At 35.7% G+C, this 21,886-nt stretch overlaps 2 protein-coding genes across 3 annotated transcripts; one reads left to right on the top strand and one right to left on the bottom strand.

Annotated features, from left to right (window-relative positions):
• Positions 1-10,037: 10,037 nt before the first annotated feature.
• LOC131653419 (uroporphyrinogen decarboxylase 1, chloroplastic-like) lies at positions 10,038-13,904 on the top strand. Its single transcript, XM_058923551.1, has 6 exons — positions 10,038-10,200; positions 10,284-10,417; positions 11,353-11,735; positions 11,815-12,099; positions 12,638-12,873; positions 13,565-13,904. Exons 1-6 carry the CDS (start codon positions 10,172-10,174, stop codon positions 13,719-13,721), a joined length of 1,224 nt encoding a protein of 407 aa, XP_058779534.1. The 5' UTR covers positions 10,038-10,171; the 3' UTR covers positions 13,722-13,904.
• A 163-nt stretch (positions 13,905-14,067) lies between these two features.
• LOC131653420 (GEM-like protein 2) lies at positions 14,068-16,232 on the bottom strand. Of its 2 annotated transcripts, none has more exons than XM_058923553.1 (4): positions 15,936-16,232; positions 15,729-15,836; positions 14,566-14,840; positions 14,068-14,472 (listed from the first exon to the last, which is right to left on the bottom strand). In XM_058923553.1, the coding sequence occupies exons 1-4, from the start codon at positions 16,063-16,065 to the stop codon at positions 14,254-14,256; spliced, it is 732 nt and encodes a 243-aa protein (XP_058779536.1). In that variant the 5' UTR covers positions 16,066-16,232; the 3' UTR covers positions 14,068-14,253. The 2 variants fall into 2 exon arrangements, with proteins under 2 accessions (XP_058779536.1, XP_058779535.1); XM_058923552.1 differs by having other exon boundaries at positions 14,078-14,472; positions 14,566-14,843; positions 15,936-16,227.
• Between the last annotated feature and the right edge of the window lie 5,654 nt (positions 16,233-21,886).

Consider the following 21,886-nt stretch of genomic DNA (forward strand, 5'->3'; position numbering starts at 1 on the left):
TATATTTTAATATTCATAAAATAGCACATTGCATTAGTTGTTATTATCAAATTATTATAAAAAAAAAGTTGCAATTAAATAAATATACACATGGCTAGCTATATAAATGAAAAAAAAATCAATGTACGTTGCACATTATGAAGAATTTTAATTTTTCTGCATTAATTGAAAGGATATAAATGGAAAATCCAATACTTATACTCCTTTCTTCACACTTTGGAGAGAACTTGAAAAAGGTTGGAACCCACAGGATTTTGTTCTCTCTGCACTAATTATGTGTTACTCCAAACAGAAGAAATGCTTCATCTCTCCCCTACTTCTCTCTCTCTCTCTCTCTCTCTCTCTCTCTCTCTCTCTCTCTCTCTCTCTCTCTCTCTCTCTTATTTCTCTCAGTTCAATTTCTTTTATTCCAAACGCACCCTAAGCGTCCTAGACAGGGGAGATGTCAGAATATCATTTGTTCAGTCATCTGATGAACCTAATTCAATCATTTTCCCTGATCAGATGTTTACCTAAGGCAGAAGTTAGTATGTTACAAATGTCTTATTGCCATCTACCTAACATGCTTTATTCTTTCCATTCTTAACCATTATTAAGTTGTGGGCCTAATCGAACCATGTTCTTCATTATGGGTTCATATTTGTATTGGGCCATGGTTATTATATTTTTCGGCCCATGCATGAACAATAAGGCTCTAAGCTTGGTCCATCGAAGTTAAAGCTTGATTTGTAATCCCAGTTCATCATTGTGGTGGTCTCAATGGATGTTTTATCGATCATTAACTTGTCTTATTGATTTTGATCTTTGGTATTTTATTATTTTCTTATCATGAAGTAATGGGATTATATGGAATTTGTAGTCTATGATGTCTACCACGCGTCATTTATACTACATAAGGTGATGGTCTATTATTAGAAATGGTATAGTTGTTTCCCGTGAACCATAACTATAATTACTATTTTGATGGTATCGTCTTTAATGACGTGGTATTTGTTTATTGGTCGATACTTGACCCTTAATTTCTCTCTCCTTTAGATCGTTAAATTTGTTCCTCTCCATTTTCTTTCCTTGATGATATTACATCTATAAATGTTGGCATTAGATGTGTTCTTCTCTTTTTCCCTTTGATTCTTTCGCGCATTTATAATTTTCTTTAACTTTCTTCAAGCTCTTTGCTAGTAAGTTCTTATTATATATTCCTTGTTTCATATTTCTTTGGGAGTGATATTTACTTGTTTGATGTAGTTTACTCCTTTATTATTCCTATATCCCCCATCTATTTTCTTCGTTGACGAAGGTTTAGGATAATTGCTCGTGTTATGGTGTGATGGTTGGTATAATGGTATTTATGTTATAATTTTTTCATGCGAATGAGAGTAGTGAGCATATGAACTTCCTTCCTTGAACTCACTCATATTTCTGTGTGATTAAGTACAATGATTCTTACCATTAAGTGCCCTTTCAAGCCCATGATTGATAACGAAAAATGTTATTTTTACTTCTGGGTAGATTACATTTATTTAGGCACTCATTCGATTTACCATGATTTAAAAGAAATGAAAGAAGTATGAGGTAGTTAAAGAAATGGGAGGTCCTCATGGTGCTTAGAATATTTTTATCCTAGCCTTTACTAATAGGTTGATAAGTATGATTAAGTCAAAGAAAAGTAGAATTTGGTTCAAGAAAGAATTCCACTAAGGTTTACCCAACATGTGATAATTTTTTTTGATAAAAACGGAAGGTCAACAAAAGACTTATCATAAAAGAACAAGTCTCAAAGTTGGATGTTGTCATACGTGGAAAAAGGTTTAGTCATATGTTGTGCTTAATTTTGCCTCTCTTTTGCTTATATCCACCTTTTTATCAAGTAGTGCATTCCTTTTATATGAGTTATGTTGTACTCTATGTGCTTGTGCTATTTAATTTTTTCACGTGTTTTTGATAATTCTAAAGGAGGAGAAGTATACTCTTAGACAGAGTAAAATATATTCTCATTATATGTGAAGAGGAATTTAACCATTTCAATATTTTATCTAGTTGTTTATGTTTTATCACCTCCTTGAGAGATGCATTATCATCATCGAAAAGGGAGAGAATGTGAATCTATGGGCTTCCAAGTACAACTGTTTGCAACCGTTAGACGAACTTGTTGAATTTGATGATGCCAACATCTTATATCAAACAACATTTATTGAAGTCTTTATTTGTCAAGACGATTCAACGATCAAGATGTTCTTTTTGAAATCAAAATTTAGTTCGCCTTAATGATGATAACACCTTATGTCAAACAACATTCACTGAAGTCCTTGGAGAAAACTTTGAAAAAAGGAGTTGATGTAAACTACCCAACAATCTTTGACGAAGGTATCAGTTCAAGAGTTATGCCAAGCCTTAAGACTCAAGTTCCAAATTAAGTGTGATCTCAATGTTGAATCATGCAAGGGACTTTAAGTCGTGAAAAGAGGGGAAATGTGAAAGCTCGCGCAGGTCCTGCGCTTAGCGCGTGTTTGAGTGATTAATTTAATGTATTAGAGTAATTCTAAAAAAACTAAGGCAATCATACACAAAAAATATATTTATTTTATAAAACTTCTTGAAAACCTATCATGGTTTATATGAAGTTGACTAAGAAGTATTTCTACTCAATTAGAAAAGTTTTTACATTGCATAATTGATTAAGAACATGATCTAATCGATTAGACCTGGGTAAATGACTTCTTAATCGATTAAAAAACTTTTAATCAAATGAACCATGTAGCCATTTTAGGTTTTCTTCTTCTAGATTAGAATTGCCGCCTTTTGAAGTGTCTTAATCGATTAAATCATTTAATTTGGCCTATAAATCATTTCCATTTTGAGCCAAACTTTTTCTTATATAAAGAAGACTTCCTCTCATTTACTATGCACAAGTTTTCAGATTAAAACTCTTTTTATCATTCTTCTATTATCTCCTCCTCTATTTTCTATTTTTACTAAAATTGCCTTAGAAATATGATAGTGAAAAATCCTTTGTGAGAATTTTGGTGTACTTGTGATGTGATGTGATATTTTCAAACATTACTCAAAATGGTATTTTCAGTTGCGTAATATCTTTGTAAGAATTGTTGTTTGGTTCTTGAGCTCAACCTGTGAAAAAATTTGTTTAGCTATTGAGTTTAGTCGGTAAAACTCTCCTTGGTTCTTGAGCTCACGTTGTGAAAATTGTGTTTGGTTATTGAATTTAGCTGATGTTTTGTTCTTGAGCTCAACCTAGTAAAATGCCTGTTTCGTGAGACTAGCCCGTGTAAAATCTTTGTTGAGTTTGGAGTTTAATTTGTGAAAAATCTATTGTTTGCTGTAAAAACGTTCGTGAGAAAATCCTATGAAAAGCTCAAATCATTTTAGTGGAAACTCTTAAGAGAAAACTCTTAGGGACAAGAGTAGGCTAAGTGGTTAGGCCAAAACCTGTATAAATATCTAGTGCAGTTTCTTTAACTTTTCTCTCTTTATTTTCCACTATTTATTTTATTTATGTCGTGTATCTCTCTCTTCTTTCTACCTTATTTATATTAGCATTAACATTTTATGAAATAAAAGATTTTTTAATTATAATTAAATTAATCGTGATTTTTGAATATCACAATTCACCACACTCTTGTGTTTGGAGTCACTTGGTCAACAACAATCTCTAATCTTAACCTTTATATGGAGCGAAGCCAAGTGTTTGTTGGGAGGGTTCGACGACCTTTTTTGCATCGTACTTAACTTTCCTTTTCTTTTTTGTAGATAACATGTCCATTGACGAAAAAATCAAGGCTTATTAAAGGTCTTGGGCCCAAACTCTTGCTTTGAGTGCTCTTGCAAAAACTACTTAAAAAAATGTTTTCTTGGGTGAGGAGGTGGGAAGACTCGTGCTCGTGATGACTTATATAACAATATCTTCTCTGATGCCTTCCTCTCTTAATATTTCTATGGCCTGTCGTTCCAAAAAAGGAAAAAAACTCTAATTCATAAGGATATAAAGAAGGGAATTTTATGCTGATTTTAACTAGCTCGCTATCTACTCTTTGGAAAAGATTTTTTGCGTAATTCCTATGGCAAACTGCGCTTGGTGGTTGAGATATTACCCCGAGGCAGTCAAAAAGTCTTGGTTGAGTGTGTTTCTTATCCAGTCTAAGCGATGACTCTGACCAATTCTGCTTACTATGTACCAAGAGTTTTGGACCGAGGAGAAAAAACTTTGATCAAAAGTTGAAGCTTTAGAAAATAAATTGTAAATGACTTGCGAGTATAATAATACTTTTAGAGTGAAGCTAATGACAATCAAAGATAATCTAAAGACGACCTATCAAGATACTTTTAAGTATGAGGGCTGGCAATGAACCAAGCTAACTCGAAAATAGTTCGGAACTCAATTCGAAAATTAAATCGTTGAACTAGGTTCATGAACCAAATGAGGTGAGTATGAGCTAAAAATTAAGTTCGTTAACTAAATGAGCTGAACTTGAACTATACATAGTTCGACTCGTTAGGTTCATGAGTCAACTCGATTATATATGAGATAGATTATATTGTCTTTAAGAGTAGTGATCGTACCTGATCAGAAGAGTCGTCAAGGCCTGCTCGGATGCTGGGTCTTCGTGAAGTGAGAGGGGGGGTGTACCTGCAAGGTACTCCAATGCCAAAGTAAGTTGACGAGCAAAGGAGCGCAAGTACTAGCTAAGAGTGAGTGAGAATTGAATACCTGACCCTCTAATCAAAGAGGGTATATATAGCCCCCAGCGCTGGGCCATGATCTCGCTATTGGGTTGGATCCCCAAGCCCAACTAGGAGACTGCCAGGTTTCCTGAGCGGAAATATCGGAGGTGCGTGTATGCCCTCTGTCCTGGTTAACCGCTCCGAAGTTCCAGGGAGACGCGGTCTTTCAGGAGCCACGTGGAATCCGAGTTGTTCGGAGGGTTGTATATGAAGGAACCCTGCGCGGAGCAGAGTCCTCGGCAACGAAGGTGTTTGCGGGGTCGTTAGTGCCGAGCATGCCTAGTGCCGAGCATGCCTAAGGTGGGCATCCTAGGTGCGTAGGAGGGTCGTAGAGGAACGTGGGCCTCTGAGGTTTACTGGGCCGAAAATCGTATTGGGCCTAACCTTGGCCCGGTCCAGAACAAGTAGATTTTAAGATTTGCTCTAAATCTTAGTATCATATTTTATTTTAATCTAACAGTTATAATTAATAATTTATATTCTCAAGTGAGAAAAATATTTTTACAAATGATTATACAAATAAAATTAACATCGTATAAATTCTAATCTTATGACTTTTATTTTATTTTTATATTTTTATTTAAAAAGTATTAATTTAAAATGTCAAATATATATATATATATAAGAGTAATCTAACAATTGAATCAAGATCTTCGTGAACTTCTAACAAGTCGAGTTTGAGCTGAAAAAAAGTTCGTGATAAACTCGAACTCGAACTCAAACTCGGCCAATTCTTAACGAGTCGAGTTTGAGCTGAAAAATAAGTTCGTCTTAAACTCGAACTCGAACTCGAACTCGGTCAATTCTTAACGAGTCAAACTGAGTTGAGGCGAGTTCGACTCGACTCGACTCATTTCCAGCCTTAAGTATGAATTTATTTTAAAAATTTTATTTATTTTTACTTTTCATATCAATCGAGGAAACTAATAAATTTGATTTGTTGTTTATTCATCTATAATACTCTTAAATTTTTTGTTGACTTTTTTCATTTTAATAAATAACAAACAATAATTTTGACAAAATGACAATTAAAAATGAACAAAAAAGTCATCAATAAAACAAGAGGAGTTTTGATTGCGGAAAAAAAAATTAAAATAACCATGTTTGATAAAAAATATACAAGAAAAACCATGTTTTCAGGTAAATTACCAAACTGTCTAGGTTTGGGACTGACTAGAAGTGAATGCGCCAGACCATTTGGCGCATATATACACAACTAGCCAATCCATTTGGCGTAAACCCTAAAAAAATTAGGGCAAATGGGAGTAGCCAATCCAATTGGCGCATGCACTCCTATAACAACACATAGGCGCCATTTCATTTGGCTACTATGTGTTGTGTCTTTTTTTTTTTAAAATTTTACTTGTTTCCGGTATTTTCGCACACCGGTTCGGGTATATATCTGATAAATCGATTCTGGAAAGGGTCTGAAAAATATATTTTGGAAAAACAGAAGAATATGTCTGAATAATATTTGCCTTGGCAATTTCGGTTATTCACTAAAGCACAATTTATTGATGAAAAACGGAGGCAAGGTCACAATTAGGGTTTCGTATACAAGGCATACACGTAAACCCTAATTTTGAAAAAAAAAAATAGGGCCTACTAATGCGCCAAATGGAATGGCGCATTAGTTAAAAAATTCAACTGCAAGTCGCCAAATGGTTTGGCGCATAAGAAGGAATTTTAGGAGAATAAGCCAAATCATTTGGCGCATATGTATTATGTGTGGACCCCCAGGGGCCCACCTGGTCCCACATGGTCCCACCTGCATGTTCTGAAACGATTCCAGGAGTTACTGTAAACCAGCATGGAGTTACTGTTAATAAGCATGCGACTGCAAAAATTTCTGATAAGATTCCTGATCAGCTTCCTGCCAGGATTCCTCCTACTCCTGCATGCATGCTACTCGAGCTGTCACCTAGACCTGAGCTGCATGCATCCCACCATGCCTTGTCACCGATAGTTTGACTGCATGCATGCCAACACATCCTGCAGAAGCAACACCAAACACTTATGGCTGTGTTGACATGTCAAGCATGCATGATGTTACCGTTTTTTTCCTCATCAATATATAAAGCACTTGGGATTCTGGAGATACATCACCATTATCACTCATCTACTCTTAGAACAATCCTTTTGCAATCAGCTTACGAATTTTCAGCCTTCAACCATGTCTCTCCTAACCATGGGCGAAACACACAGAGGAACCCCCCAGAACATCGCAACCTTCGTAAGTGTATCAGTATTACTTTAAAATCATGCAACTGTCCCTGATAAACTAACTGATTTTTTTGGGCATGCTTACTCTTTTCAGAACGTTCAACGTTTTCGCACTCGTAGTAAACATACCATCGCTCCGGACGACCGCATTATACCATACCTGAACATTGCTGGTTTCGGTCCGATTAGCAGGATCGCCGAGTCTTCTATTGACCACAAGTTTGTTCTTGCTTTGCTAGAACGCTGGAGGCCCGAGACACACACCTTCCATCTTCCAACAGGGGAGTGCACCATCACCCTTGAAGATGTTCATATGCTACTCGGCCTTCCTGTTGATGGTAAGGCAATTAATGGTTGTGTTATGCAGGCGAATAGCTTATGCCAAGAGGCAATTGGAATAGACTTGATAGAAGGAGCCGTTGGTGCTAGGGGGCAAGGTGTTAACCTCAAGAGGTTAAAGGAGCATTATAAAAATTTTCACTTGAATGATGCGTCTCCCCAAGAGACCATACTGCAGAAAACTAGGTGTTATGTATTGTTGCTTATTGGAAACGTTTTGTTCCCGGATAGCACGGGTAACACGGTTAACTTTATGTATCTTCGTTTGCTAATGGATTTTAGTAGAGTAGGTCTGTACAGCTGGGGGTCTGCGGTACTGGCTACCTTGTACCAGTCACTATGCAAAAACGCGGTTGCTGAGTCCTGCACATTCTATGGATGCGCCCTGTTGGTGCAGGTGTGGGGGTGGTGGAGGATGCCCATACTGGCCCCGGTTAACAACGGAAGTTGGGACTTTCCGTATGCCTTGAGGTAATTTTTTACTATACCATTTTCTCCTTACACATTCTACTCCATTCTAACTAAATCATTATTTTTTTGTTGTAGATATTGTGTGAAAAAAATGGACTTCACACGTAATCCGCGGTCAAATATCACAATGTACCGCTCGCTAATTGATCACCTTGGACCCCATCAAGTATTATCTCTAATTCTTTTCTTCTTTTTTATAAGTATTTTCCTTAAAAAAATTTTCCCGAAGTAATGTATAAATCTCATGCATCCAGTTCATATGGCGACCGTATCTCGAGTGTGAGTATGAGCCTAGAGCTCAGGATGCAGAAATCTGGACGACAAAATGCTGCTTAATCCGGTACAACATAATAGAAATGCATCAAAGTGACCGGGTGATGCTTCAATTTGGGATGCGTCAACGGATACCCGACCCTCCTGTTGACTTGGGAGTGTGGCACCCAAAAAGAGTGAACCATCAATGGACACACCAAAACTGGAAGGATTTTGCACCCGATCATCGCCAGATGTGGAAGAACCGTCGCCAGTATGTCCTAAACTTCCCCGTTAGTGACCATGAAATGAAACCTTCTCCTGAGTACATGAGTTGGTATCGTACAGCCACAACCCCTAACCTGTTTCTTGCAGCTCCATTCTATTTGAATGATCCCCGTGCACAGAACTACATCTTGCCACAACAACAACAACCGGAAGAAGAACCACAACAACAACAACAAGAACAACAACAACTCCGGCAACAACAACGACTTCAGCAGCGACAACAACAAAGCCTGCAATACCGCCAACAACAACTCCTACAACAGCAACGACAACAACAACTCCAGGAACAACAACAAATCCAGCAACAACAACAAAATATTTTCAGTACTCCATCCCGTTCCGCACGCAACATCCGCCAATCAAATATGTTCCAATCCCAATCTCAACCATTACAAGGGTATGAAGACCGCCATCCTTCCTCGGACCAATATCAGACCCACTCACAACCATTCGGATTTGCAACATTTGTTGGGTCCTCAAGGGGATTCGGCCAAAACCTAACTCCCGGTTCATCTAGCCTTCATCTTAGTCCCGACGATGGTCCTCATGGTGAATCCTCTCACCGTGGCGCCCCCTCCGGCTACGCAACACCTACAAACCAATTCGGCTTTAACCAAGGTAGTTCTAGTGCTGCGGGATGCTATGAACCGGAGGTCTTTTCCCACCCCACTCCACCACCACGAATAAACACATTTGAGGGAATGGGTAGCCGACTTTACAACAGCGGTTTTCCGGATAATTATGGGGGCGTCGACGAATTCATAGACAGCGATCCACGCGACATCCCAGTACCAGCCCCCGTGACACAAACCCAACAAGAAGCACAAAGGGGCAGGGGTAGGGGTAGAGCTAGGGAAAGAGGCGGTGTCAATATTCGCGGCGGAATCAACGATCGCGGTAAACGTGTCATTACAAGACCAGGTTGCGGAACGGATGGCTATCTTGGTGATGGACGTCATTGATCATGTTGTTGTATTTTTCATTAATCTTTGGTATCGTTTCTGAAATTAATTGTAACCGATGTTTAGTTTTTAAATTATATTGTAATCGATGTTTAGTTCTTAAATTATATTGTAATCGATGTTACAATTTTGATTTTCGTTTTCTGCATTACATTTATAAGGCGAAAAAAATATTTTACAAATTTATTTCTGTAAATATCATAACAAATAAAATAAAAAAAAAATTTAAGTTTAATATATTCAACTAAAATGAATTAAAAAAAAATGAAAAAAAAAATTAAAAAAAAAAAAGCCCTAGAACTAAGGCGCCAAATGGTTTGGCTTCTAGGGCAAAAACCCTAGACTTATGCGCCATTCCATTTGGCGCAAACATATTGGATTTTAGGGCATGCCAATTCATTTGGCGCATGCACCCAAAATTTACACTTATACGCCATTTCATTTGGCGCATTCAGTATTCTGATATCCCAAACCTAGACACTTTGATAAATACCCCGAAAACATGGTTTTTTTCGTATTTTTTTTATCAAACCTGGTTATTTAAATTTTTTTTTCTTGATTGCGTGTTACTAGTAATTTTAAAAAAGTTTACTCTATTCATCAACATTTTTTGCGTGTTACTAGTAATTTTAAAAAAGTTTACTCTATTCATCAACATTTTTTTTCCATTTAGTATAAAAAAATAAATTTTAATATCGTTTTCTGTAACATTTGGGTGTTTACATATTTTTACTCAGTAAATAAATGGCTATAACCAGGTTATGTAGGTCCCCTCTCTCATATATGGCTATGGCTATGCCTATGGTACAAGTTTAGAGAGAAGAAGAAAAACAACAAAGTGAGGTTAACAAGGATAAACAAAACTTGTCAACAACACAACAAACCAAATTTCTCTCATCATGGACACCATCCCTACTTCCATCAACAGGTTTTCCATTCTCTCTCTTTCTCCTTCATTCTGAATTGAATTGAAATTGAAGTTCTGACTTATGAAATTTGCAATTTTTGCAGTGGTTTGGGATGGAGTTCTTCCTCCTTGTTTCAACAATCAAATTGCTTTAACCTACCTTCTCTCCCTCTCAAACCAAAACCCTCTCTCGCCAAGTTTTCTCTCACTTGCTCCGCCGCCTCTTCTTCTTCCTCCGGTATTCTCCGCTTCTGAGTTTCTCTCATTTTTGTCTTTTACTGTTAATTAATTGTTCTCAATTTGAGTTTGGTTTGTTTTCAATTTGAAATGTAGTTGCTTTATCTATGTCATGATTTTTTTTTTTTTTTTGTGTTCTTTCATATTTGCATTTCATTTTGGGTTGTTACAATGAGACACAACATATGTATCTGTTTTATTTTGGGTGGGTTTTTAAGTATTGCAAAAACTGATATAAGCCTAAAAATATGATGCATTTTGGTTCAATTCAAATGGTGGATGGATCAATTAGAAAAGTGAAAAAAAAAGAAAGAATAGAACCATGGTTTTAAGTTGCGGTTGCGGGTGTTGCGATTGTGGTCATTGTGGTTGATGCGATGCGCATTGCGGTGAATTTTAATTGGGAGATGTTTAAAATATACCTTTAGAAAAAATTTATGTTAAGATTTTTCATTATATAGGAAGGAAATTGAGTTTTTGGTTTCTAGAATTTTGAGTTTTGCTGAAAATACTTAGAGAAACATGGGCAAAATTGTTTGTGATGTGATTTCTAATGGCGCTCAGGCGCATGATTTTAATTCAAACCGAAATTGCAGTCCAATGCGGTAGGGGAGGCTACTGCATCAACAATATTCAGCTGCAATCGCTTGCGGACTGCAATTTAAAACCACGAATAGAACATAATAGTGTGTGTTTTATACCGTATTGTCGAGGTTACGCTGACTTTTATATTGCGGGAAAATGCCGCCGATGTGGTCAAGATTGTGCTTGCAGACCGCAATTTAATCCATGTCTGAGAAAGTCTTACAGCATTTCTCACCCTTTATTCTTCTTCCATTCTCCCCTGTTCAGTCGTGTATGCGAATGTGACCTTGCTGAGAATAGGCAAGAGAATTTGACTCGGATGCTATGTTTCATTTTACTTTTTATTATCAGATCCTCTCTTGGTTAAAGCTGCCAGAGGAGACCCAGTTAGTCGTCCTCCAGCATGGATGATGCGCCAGGCAGGAAGGTACATGGCTGCTTACAAAAAGTTAGCTGAAAAACATCCCTCCTTCCGAGAGAGGTCAGAGACAACTGATCTCATTGTAGAAATTTCTTTGCAGCCTTGGAAAGCTTTCAGGCCTGATGGAGTAATTATTTTCTCCGACATCCTTACACCTCTACCTGCATTCGGGATTGATTTTGACATAGAAGATGTGAGGGGACCTGTAATACAATCGCCTATCCGCTCTGAGGAGGGATTAAACGTTTTGCACGCGATTGACTTCGACAAGCTTACATTTGTAGGAGATTCACTTAAAGCCCTGCGGAAAGAGGTAAAAATTGGTCGTTTTTCTTGGCGATTTTTCTAAGGCTGTTTTTCTTACTTGTTTTGTTTTGTTTTGTTTTGTTTAGGTTGGTGGTGATGCTGCTGTTTTAGGTTTTGTGGGAGCACCTTGGACATTGGCAACGTATATAGTTGAAGGCGGTACAACACGCACGTATACAAACATTAAAAGTATGTGCCATACGGCACCGCACATATTGAGGACTCTGCTTTCTCATTTGACAAAGGCAATAGCAGATTACATTGTTTTCCAAGTCGAATCTGGGGCTCACTGCATACAAATCTTTGATTCATGGGGCGGACAGCTACCTCCTCATATGTGGGAGCTTTGGTCAAAGCCTTATATCAAAGAGGTAACTATAGGAAAATCACCGCTTCTTTCTTGCCTTGTAAAATTGTTTTAGGTTTTAAAACTTTTCATTGTTATGCCTAATTTTAACCAATTTCTTTATTGACGAAAGGAAAATAGTATGTAGCTTGCCAAGTTTTGCAACAGTTAATAGGTTTTATGTTAAGTTAGTTAGTATATACTTTACTAAAGCTCTGTTTGGGTGTTGGTATTTAGAGGGGAAGACTTTGGAAGGTTGCGTCTATATCTTGATATATGATTCTTTGTGGTTGGTTGACTTTGTAAATAAAGTGATTGGTTAAAAGGTTTTAACTTGTTTACTTTTTTCGCTTATGGTAAAAAGCTTGTTATTGCAAGCTTGACTATTACATAAGCTCGTTGTATACTACGCATGCTTCTGACTTCAGGGGAGAAAACTTGAAATTAGAACTCTATTGCTACATCTTCATATTCTAAATATTTCATTGTGATAAGTATTACTATTAGTATCTCTTTTTATTAATTTTTTTCTGTTTGTTGTATACTACTTTCTGAACTTCCAGATTGTAAATTTGGTGAAGAAAAAGTGCCCAGAGACACCACTTGTTCTTTATATAAATGGAAATGGTGGCTTTCTCGAGCGTATGATTGATACTGGAGTTGATGTTATTGGACTAGACTGGACAGTAGATATGGCTGATGGAAGAAGAAGATTAGGTAGCGGGATAGGCGTGCAAGGAAATGTGGACCCTGCTTGCTTATTCTCTCCTCTTACTGCCCTGACGGAAGAAATTCAGAGGTTGGTGACATAACTGCCATTTACGTTTTAGTATTCTTATACTCATTCTAGGTCGTCAGCATATAGATTCTAGGGGTGGCTACGCCATCAGAGCAGTGTCACAAGGCATAACAGTTTGTTCAAATTCCGCTATGCTACATTGCTATCGTGCAGTTATAGCAACTATTAGACAATAACTTATACTAAATAGTATATCGCAAAACACTGTTTTGCGAAAGATTAACATTTTGTTCAAATACCCCCACACTATAGTGCTTCTGTAGCTGCTATTTGACAACACTGCACCAGAGTGATTCCTTAGTGACCCTCCTAGGTGATCCCGCTGTTTATGATCCAGTGTCTAAGACACGTAGGTTAAACTGCCCATGGTATTTGCTTAATTGACTGAAGAACCAAAAATAATAATGACAAGGACGGCATTAAACAAAGAATGACAAAAACGCTCTTCAAGGAATTGTTGTTATATTATTTATCTTTTAGTTTCAAAATTAATAATTGAATCAATAAGATTTGTGTGCCTTTGCCAAAAAGGCCAAAGTTTTGTCCCGTGACAGAACCTGATTTCTCTATTTGTTATGTTACTAGCTTTTTGTCCAGTTGAACCCTCGTAATTATAAGTAAGAGTAGAGAAATGAAATTTGTTGATGAATTATCTTGATTTCTTAATATGATGATTACATGTGACTGTCAGGGTTGTGAGGTCTGCGGGACCTAGACGGCACATTCTTAATCTTGGGCACGGTGTTCTTGTTGGCACACCTGAAGAAGCTGTTGCTCATTTCTTTGACGTAGCTAGAAGCTTGAAGTTTGACACAGTCTCTCAAAATAACACTGCAAATGTAGTTTAAAGGAAAATGCCAATAGTGTAGCCGCTTGTTGTACTTTTCCTGGTAGATCAAGCCATTTCTGGAATAGTACAGGTTCAGTCCTTCTTAATCCAACTATGCGATGATGATCAATTGATCATTGTCTGAGAATTTACACATTACCGTGTTGGCTAATTTATGAAAATAGTCTACATTTTTCCTGTATTTTATAATTGTTTATGATAAATCAATATACTAAATAGAGGATTCCTTCCATTGTTTGAACACTAATTATGCTTTCATTACAGCGAAAACACAAATTATACATATAATACATATAATACAATGACATATAAACTTTTGATTTCATTACAGAGAAAACAAAGCTAACAAACTTAAGGTAACTTATGACCAAACTTCATTAAGTTATTTTTGGTTCCCATAGAAAATTTAAATGCATTTTTTATTCTGAAATAAAAAATCTACAATACATTCCTTATATTTATTTAACTTCTGTCTTTTGAAGGGTGTCTCCATGCACACAGCAAAATGTTTCACAAGAATTTTCAGGTTTTTAAAACACTTGACAATTAAACTTGTCAGTGGAGGAACTGTTGCCATATTGGTGTAGAACCTCATTCAGAGTTTTGAGAGCCTTGTCATATGACACAAATCCCATAAAAAAGAACTCATAACCGTCCACTGTCACAATTTCGATGTATTTTTCTTTCGAGTTAAATATATTTGCTGAAGGACTAACTGCTCTCAGCTGATCCAGCTGCATTACCACCACCTACAAGTTATGTTACTCACAGAATCAACACTTGATCGATACCGAAAAATCACTGATACATAATGCTAAAGATGCAATGAGATGAGGAAGTACCTTATAGTAGATACATTGATGTTGCAAGGAGAATGGATGGTGACAGAGTGGATAGTCACTGCAGAATGCCAATCTTTTGTTTGTTATATAAAGTGTTCCAATCACAGGGCCAGAGATTTTTGATATGTAACAAACATGTTGCTTTAGCAGTTTCTCTCCTTGAATGATCCCAAATGTTTGCTGAAATAGCTTATCAGAACCTCCATTTGCAATCAGTTTTGTTCCCTGAACTACTCTAGCCATTGCAGTATCAATTGGATTAGAACTCATTCTCACTGCTGCACACAATGATAATGGATTCCATTAGAATAAAGTTTCATTGTCAAATAATATTAACACACAAATTCAAACTCTTACCATCATAAGTAAATAACTATGTATTCATAACCCTTCTATTGTCACTCCTAGCGAAAATCAAGATTAATAAGAATTTATAAAGCACTGACACAAACATGACATGTTGACACTTGTAATTATGTCTATGGTTTTGTGGGGAAAAATAAAAGTTCCATTCCTCAATCCTAAAACTAAGGTATTTATAGAGTTATGACTTTGTGGAAAAAACTCCATCTTGGGCCGGTTTCCCTATCTTCTAGGTTAAAGATATAAGAAATAAGACTGGGTCATTCCTATAATCGTGGGGAGGTGACTCTCTCTCCTTGAACCGCTCCTCTAGCCGATTATTATTTAGGTACTTTGTTGGTCACATAAGATAAGCAAATGGATCAATTCGGGCGGTTCAAGCCCAATTGGGCAGCCTATGCCTCGTTTAGGGCGACCAGTCACCTTGTGTGGGACACTTGCCTAGTTTTGAAGCAATTAGTTTGCATTGTCTTATCATGGACCTTACTTCTTAGGGCCAAATAAAATTATGTCAATCCAAAAGTAGACGTAATCAAATGTGTCAAGTATTGTATCGTGTGAGACATATGTCATACACATAACATATCTTTGTTAAGAAGTGTTGATGCTACATACATAAGGTAAGAAATACAATATATATATATATATATATATATATATATATATATATATATATATATATATATATATATATATATATATATATATATATATATATATATATATATATATATATATATATATATATATATATATATATATATTATTTGCTGCAATAGAACAGAAAGAGTAAAATTCACCATGGTTCCAAATACTGCCAACCATGCTCTCAGCCTGTTTAGTTGCTTCTTCAACCTTCTTACCACAGGTATTTAGTGCACCATTTATTTTATCCATGGGATTAGAACCTGAAAATCATACCAACAGGGTCATCATCATCAACATCACAGAGAAATAGAACAACTTTGTTACAACAAAAAACACAAAATCTCAAAGAAATCACTCACGGTTGGCAGCAGCAGCAGAAGAAGTCTTAGCAGGAGAAAGTTGAACATAAGGGTTGTTGCTATTGTTTTGCAAGCCAGTCCTAGTAATTGTTCCATCAGTAACTGGAATTTCTCTGTGATTGAAGCTCATTCTCTTGTTTAGCAGCAGAAGAACCAAATAACACTAGTGGATACAAAATTGGAAAGAGAGTGACTAGAAGAAGGTGGAAGTGAAAGAAAAGTGGAATAATAGAAACTTAGTTGTGAATATAGTTGGAGAAATATATGTTAAGAATATAACATCACATCACACTGCCTTTTAAATACAGTTTTTTTTTTGTTGATAGTTAAATACATTGTTTATAATGTATAAAATGCTATTTTGAAAAGATTTTCTGAAAAATAAAATATCAAAGAAGAGCATATTTGAAGTGGTGTGTGAATGTTTACTTGTTTAGGAATTGGGATTAAAGTGAAGTACTACAAGAGTTGATTGTGGAGAATAAATTCAAGATAATGGAAAACATTACACCAAAAGAGAGATGCTGCAGCTGTGGAATAAGATGCCATAAAAGCATATCATAATGGAGGAAATATATATGATACTTCGTCGCCTCTCCAGGTGAATGAGATATCACAAGTTTAAATTTGCCCTCTAAATCTGATGTTTTTTAATAATTTCAATTTTCGATGCATTAATTAGGTATATTTCCAAGAAAAATTTACTTTTTTAAACTCGAATGCCCCTGAGACATTTGTTAGCATTTTCCTTTTAATAATTACCAATTGAGCAGATTTAACAAAATATTTTAATATTTTTATTAATAATAATCAATAATGTAGTTAGATGAATTAAAATTTAAAAAATTGTTAGGAAAATTATTAAATATACTAACTTATTATTATAAAATGACAAATAATTTAGAGAAATATTTTGGGTATTAGGGTGTGAATTTAAGAGTTTATACTATATATTGGTTTGATTTAAGGTAAAATTACATATGTCACATTTTAAGTTAGAAGCATTTTTTGGATCGACTTTTTCAATTATCTTTTGTTCCAAATTATTAATATTTCTATTTTTATTTACACCGTTAATCCTTTTTTTAAAAATTAATTTCGGTTTAAAAGCTGTAGACTTGGCATTTAAAAAAAAAAAAAAAACTTCCTTTACTTCATCATCTTCAACAATCTAAAAATTTGGAACTCATAAAATAAAATCTTTCAAATTCATTTCAACAAACATTCTTCCCTTCATTATCCTCAATTCTTTTAAACAAATTTTTTGTAAATCACCTTCTCACCCTTTAAAATTTCTTTCTCCTTTATTTTCCACAAACTATTTATTGAGTTTTGTTTCTTCACATTTCTGGGTTTTTATTTTTTTTAAGATGGGCTAGGTTTGAATAAGGCCCATATATTGAACATAAAGACATTACAAAATAGGGGGAGGGGGGTATTTTTGAAAAACCCTATCAAAAAGAAAAGCATAAATAAACTTTTTTTTTACAAAATTCTTTCTAATCCCAAGAGAGGTGGAAACAAAAAAAGTTATGGGAGCAGTTATGAGACCCACGTATATAAAAAAAATATGCACAACTATTGTTTTCTTTCTATAAATGAGAGTCTGATTCAATCCAAAGTTTGTGCCAACCTTTATTTTTGGATACTTCAATTGCTATCATAATCACATTGAATTGCATTGATGGATGAACCTCTAAAAACTTGTTCGACAAAAGCCAATAAGAAATCTCCTTTGTGGTTTCTGAAAATTCCACCACACCTCGAAGTAGAAGAAGAAGGAGTGAAAGCTCTACCACAATTACATGTTATTCAACCGAGATTAGGAGGTTGCCAAATGACTTATTTATTTGACGGAGCTCGAGAAGGATGAAGGTTTACCTCAAAATCTTTGACAAGACTTACATGAGCCGAGATTTTGTCGATGGACATGTGATATCTAGAAGTCTGATTACTGTATCTGAAATAGTTTTTGGTTTCACACATTTGATTTATTAGGAAAGTGACTGCAACTTTCATGGTCAAACTGCATTTCTTGGACCTACCCCTTGTGAGTGCACTTGCCAGTTAGATGTTTTGTGTGATGTCAAAACAAGGATAACTTTAGCATTTATGTATATTGGACGGTACCTCTGAGTCATTATGTGCACCTTTGCATTAGGGTACTTAGAATGCACTTAAAACATATTTGGAAAAGGTATCTGTCATACCCCAAAATTTACCTGATATAGTTCACATCTTTTAATTTGTTTAAGGGTATTGAAATTAAGAGTCATGAGGTTTAACATATCTATTGTTAAACCCAACCTCTTATGAAACCTTTGATCAAGTTTAGGTGTGTATTTAACAGGTATCTAGGCCCAACAGATGGCCTATATATCTCGTTCTAGGGATTTCTCTTTTATCATCCCTGTGGATATTACACTACCATTATTTACTGGGTTCATGATTATTTGGATTGTTACTAAAGATCATTAACTTTTAAAGAGGGGTGTATCAAAGAAAATATAGGGGGTGTGTGGTAAGCCCAATTAAGATGTAAGCCCATTTTAAAAAAAAAAAAAAGAAGAGAAAGATTTTTTTTTTTTTATATATATAATTGTGTTGCAAAATATATATATTGCCAAATACCAATATTAATGTTAATTACTTATTACAACACTACTATTTGAGTTAGTGATTTTGCTGAAATATAAATTATAAAGATTATTATTATTCATTAATAATTAACTATTGTTTTGTGCCTCAATTATAATAATTATTTGGCTTTTTTTAGGTGTTTATATTAATTCGTTGATTTATTAAGAGTTGACTTAGTCAATAGGTCAAGGCTAGGGTTCGGGTGGACCCTGTTCATCATCTTCTTCAGTAGCGCCGCCCACCATCCAACAAGAAACCCTAGTTTCTTCAATCCAAATCTTCCAAATACAATGTCAACAGGACCGCAACCCAGGCCCGTAAGTCTTCAAAAAAACACAATCAAGGCAATCTCAGAACAAAATGCTAACAAAAAAACGTAAATCAATGGAATCAAATATATTTTCATTAATCAACAAGACTATACAATGAGATTTCGGAAATCAAAACTCTCCTAAATCAAAATCCTACTACAGATCAAATCTGACGAATTTACAAACAACAATCAATCTATTTTTTCCTAAATCTAACCTAAATCCTAAGTATAAATAGAAGGAGAAAGTTAGATGAAAGGGGGATCTCAAGCGAACCCTAAAGCTTCGAAAAAAGACTCTCAGCCGCGCCGTCGTCTCCTTATTTCTGCACCTGAAAATCGAACAAGGAGAGCTCAGAGAAATTCGGAAACGGGAAGGATTCGTACGAAAAATCGCAACAACAGGTAACCCGATAAACCCCTTAGCTTTGCAGTGTTAGGATTCATATGTTGAATGTTTGATTACGTGTTTGTGGTTTGATTTGGGTTAGGGGAAATTGCTTAAGAGTTTTGGGTTGAATCTTGAATGTTGTTGTTTTTATGTTAACAAAGAGAGAGAAAACCGAAGAGAGATGTGAGGAATTTTGATAATTGTTTTTCCTCTTTCTGTTGATTGAACCGAAGAGAGAAGTGGGGAGGATTAATTGGGAAGTGTATTCTGGGCATTGGGAAAAAACAAAGAAAAGAGATAAGGTTATCTCTTCACACTCGATAGCCACGTGACATGTGGCCACTCCCGGGCCACATGATTGGTGCGTTTCTGGGGATAACAGCCTCAATTGCTTACCATGGTCCCTCATCCAATTTCATACGTAAAGGAATCTCAGGCAAATCCTATCCATCCGTTATACGTGAGCGAACACCATAAGCCATACACCCTCCACACACCGAATCAACCAGACCAAAATTCCAATGGGCCAAGCCTTTGATATTCACACCCTCCCAAATTACTGTCCTCAAGTAAAATACACCCCCTTCAAAAAAAAATAATAATAAATAAAATAAACAATTTAATTCTTTAATTCTTTTTGTTAATTGTTTATTCATCATGTTTAATATAATTTCTCCCCGAACCGACTATACCTATTGGTCGTATTAGGCGAGAAATAATTTTGATCATTCAATTTATTTATTAATAATATAATTGATTCTAATTTATTTATTAATAATATAATTGAATCTAATTTGTTTGAAAATAATAATTTGATTAATTCTTGAATAATTCTCTCCTCGACCCGACTAAAGCTATTAGTCGCATTAGACGAGAGATAAAAATATATGTATAATTTAAAAGATATTTAATTTGCTGCCTGCGACGATCAATCTATCGATCTGAGTAACCAACAATGCCCCATAATCCGTTAGCTATACTGATCAAATCTATTGATCATCGCATATGACGGTGCCATATCAAACCAGGGTTGTACGCCCAAAACATCTAAAAAACACTAAACCACGATACTACGGATTTTCATCCTTTTCAATCAGGCAACTCAAAATGCCTTTCAAATCAAATTCAAAACTACGATAGGCCATTCAAAAAGCCTTCAAACCTCCATAATCAATTCAAAGGCGTACAACCCTGTGCCCGAACTACGTTGACTCTGATTCTCCCTAAGGAGATACGTAGGCACTTGGATAACCAAGGCGAGTCCCCTTCCTCAAAACCCTAATCAGGTTTAAATCTCAATTTTTCCCCTATTCACTTCCTTAGCTATTAACCTTAACTTTTATCCATAAACTGTTACCTTAGATTCAAAGCCATAGGAAAGGGTTGAGGGTGCCTAACACCTTCCCTCGACCTGATTATAATAACTTACCCAGATCTTTATACTGCGTAGGGTTTCCTATTCGCCCTTCAGAATAGGTGGCGACTCTAAACCTTCAATTTTAGGGCAGGTTGCTAAAGTATCATGCAGTAAAAATTAGTTTCAATGCATTAAAAATTAGTTTTTACACAAAACACATGTCTATGTGTCGACACATGTGCATCAATAATAAATCCTGTAGCCTCTGTTTGTATGTGTCGACACATACAATCTCTTAGGTTGACACATACTGAAACAATTACTTATATATGTCGACACATACGATTTGCAAGTCGACACATGTGATGTATTTTTAAAGCCTGTAGCTCATGTTTCTATGTGTTGACACATGACCTTGATCATGTGTCAACACATGGCTTATACGTGTCAACACGTGCTGTAGCTTTTCTGAAAAATTACATTCTTTTTCAATTCTTAAGTTCCTCTTTTGCCTTCAACTTGTATACTTATAAATACTTCATACATGCATCTTTTTCAATTTGATGAAAATATAAACACATAAAATATATCTTTTCATCTTCAACCTTCCATCTATGCATACACACATACAAACTACACATAATCATTTTTCATTTGGGTGTCATCTAGACTAGGTTGATAGTGTCCAATTTAGGTAGGTGTACCGGTGTATTGGGTTGAGAATCTTTAGGGATTTCATCGAAAAAATTATGAGGATTTATCATCCAAGATCATGGTGTTGATTTGGAGGTTTTGAAAAGATTTTTGCAAATTGGATTCAATCGAGTGAAACCTTTGAAGAACGGGAGGTTCTTGTAAAGGAGTATCGTGAGACGGTGAATCGATTGGAGATCTTGGGTGACAACAATTCACAATTTGGATTCAACCGAGTGAAAGCTGAATAGTTGTTTCTTGCAAAGGAGTAGCGCGAGACAATGAATCATATTGGTATTATTGGGTGACTTGATCAAACTCAGATCATGTGAAGAGAAGTGCTAGAATCAACATCAAATATAGGGTTTGTAGGGTTGGATTGCTACATTTATCTTGTAAATAACTTTTTGCAAAGTAAGATTGAAATCTCAATTCCGATTGCAATTAGGGGCAGGCGTAGCCATAGCGAGGACGATTGGTGAACTTCCTAAACAAATCCTTGTGTCCTCTCTCTCATTTAATTTTCATAAGAAAATTGTTAATTTCATTGATTGAGTAAT

This window comes from Vicia villosa, linkage group LG2 (assembly GCF_029867415.1).
Source record: "Vicia villosa cultivar HV-30 ecotype Madison, WI linkage group LG2, Vvil1.0, whole genome shotgun sequence".
Classification (NCBI taxonomy): domain Eukaryota; kingdom Viridiplantae; phylum Streptophyta; class Magnoliopsida; order Fabales; family Fabaceae; genus Vicia; species Vicia villosa.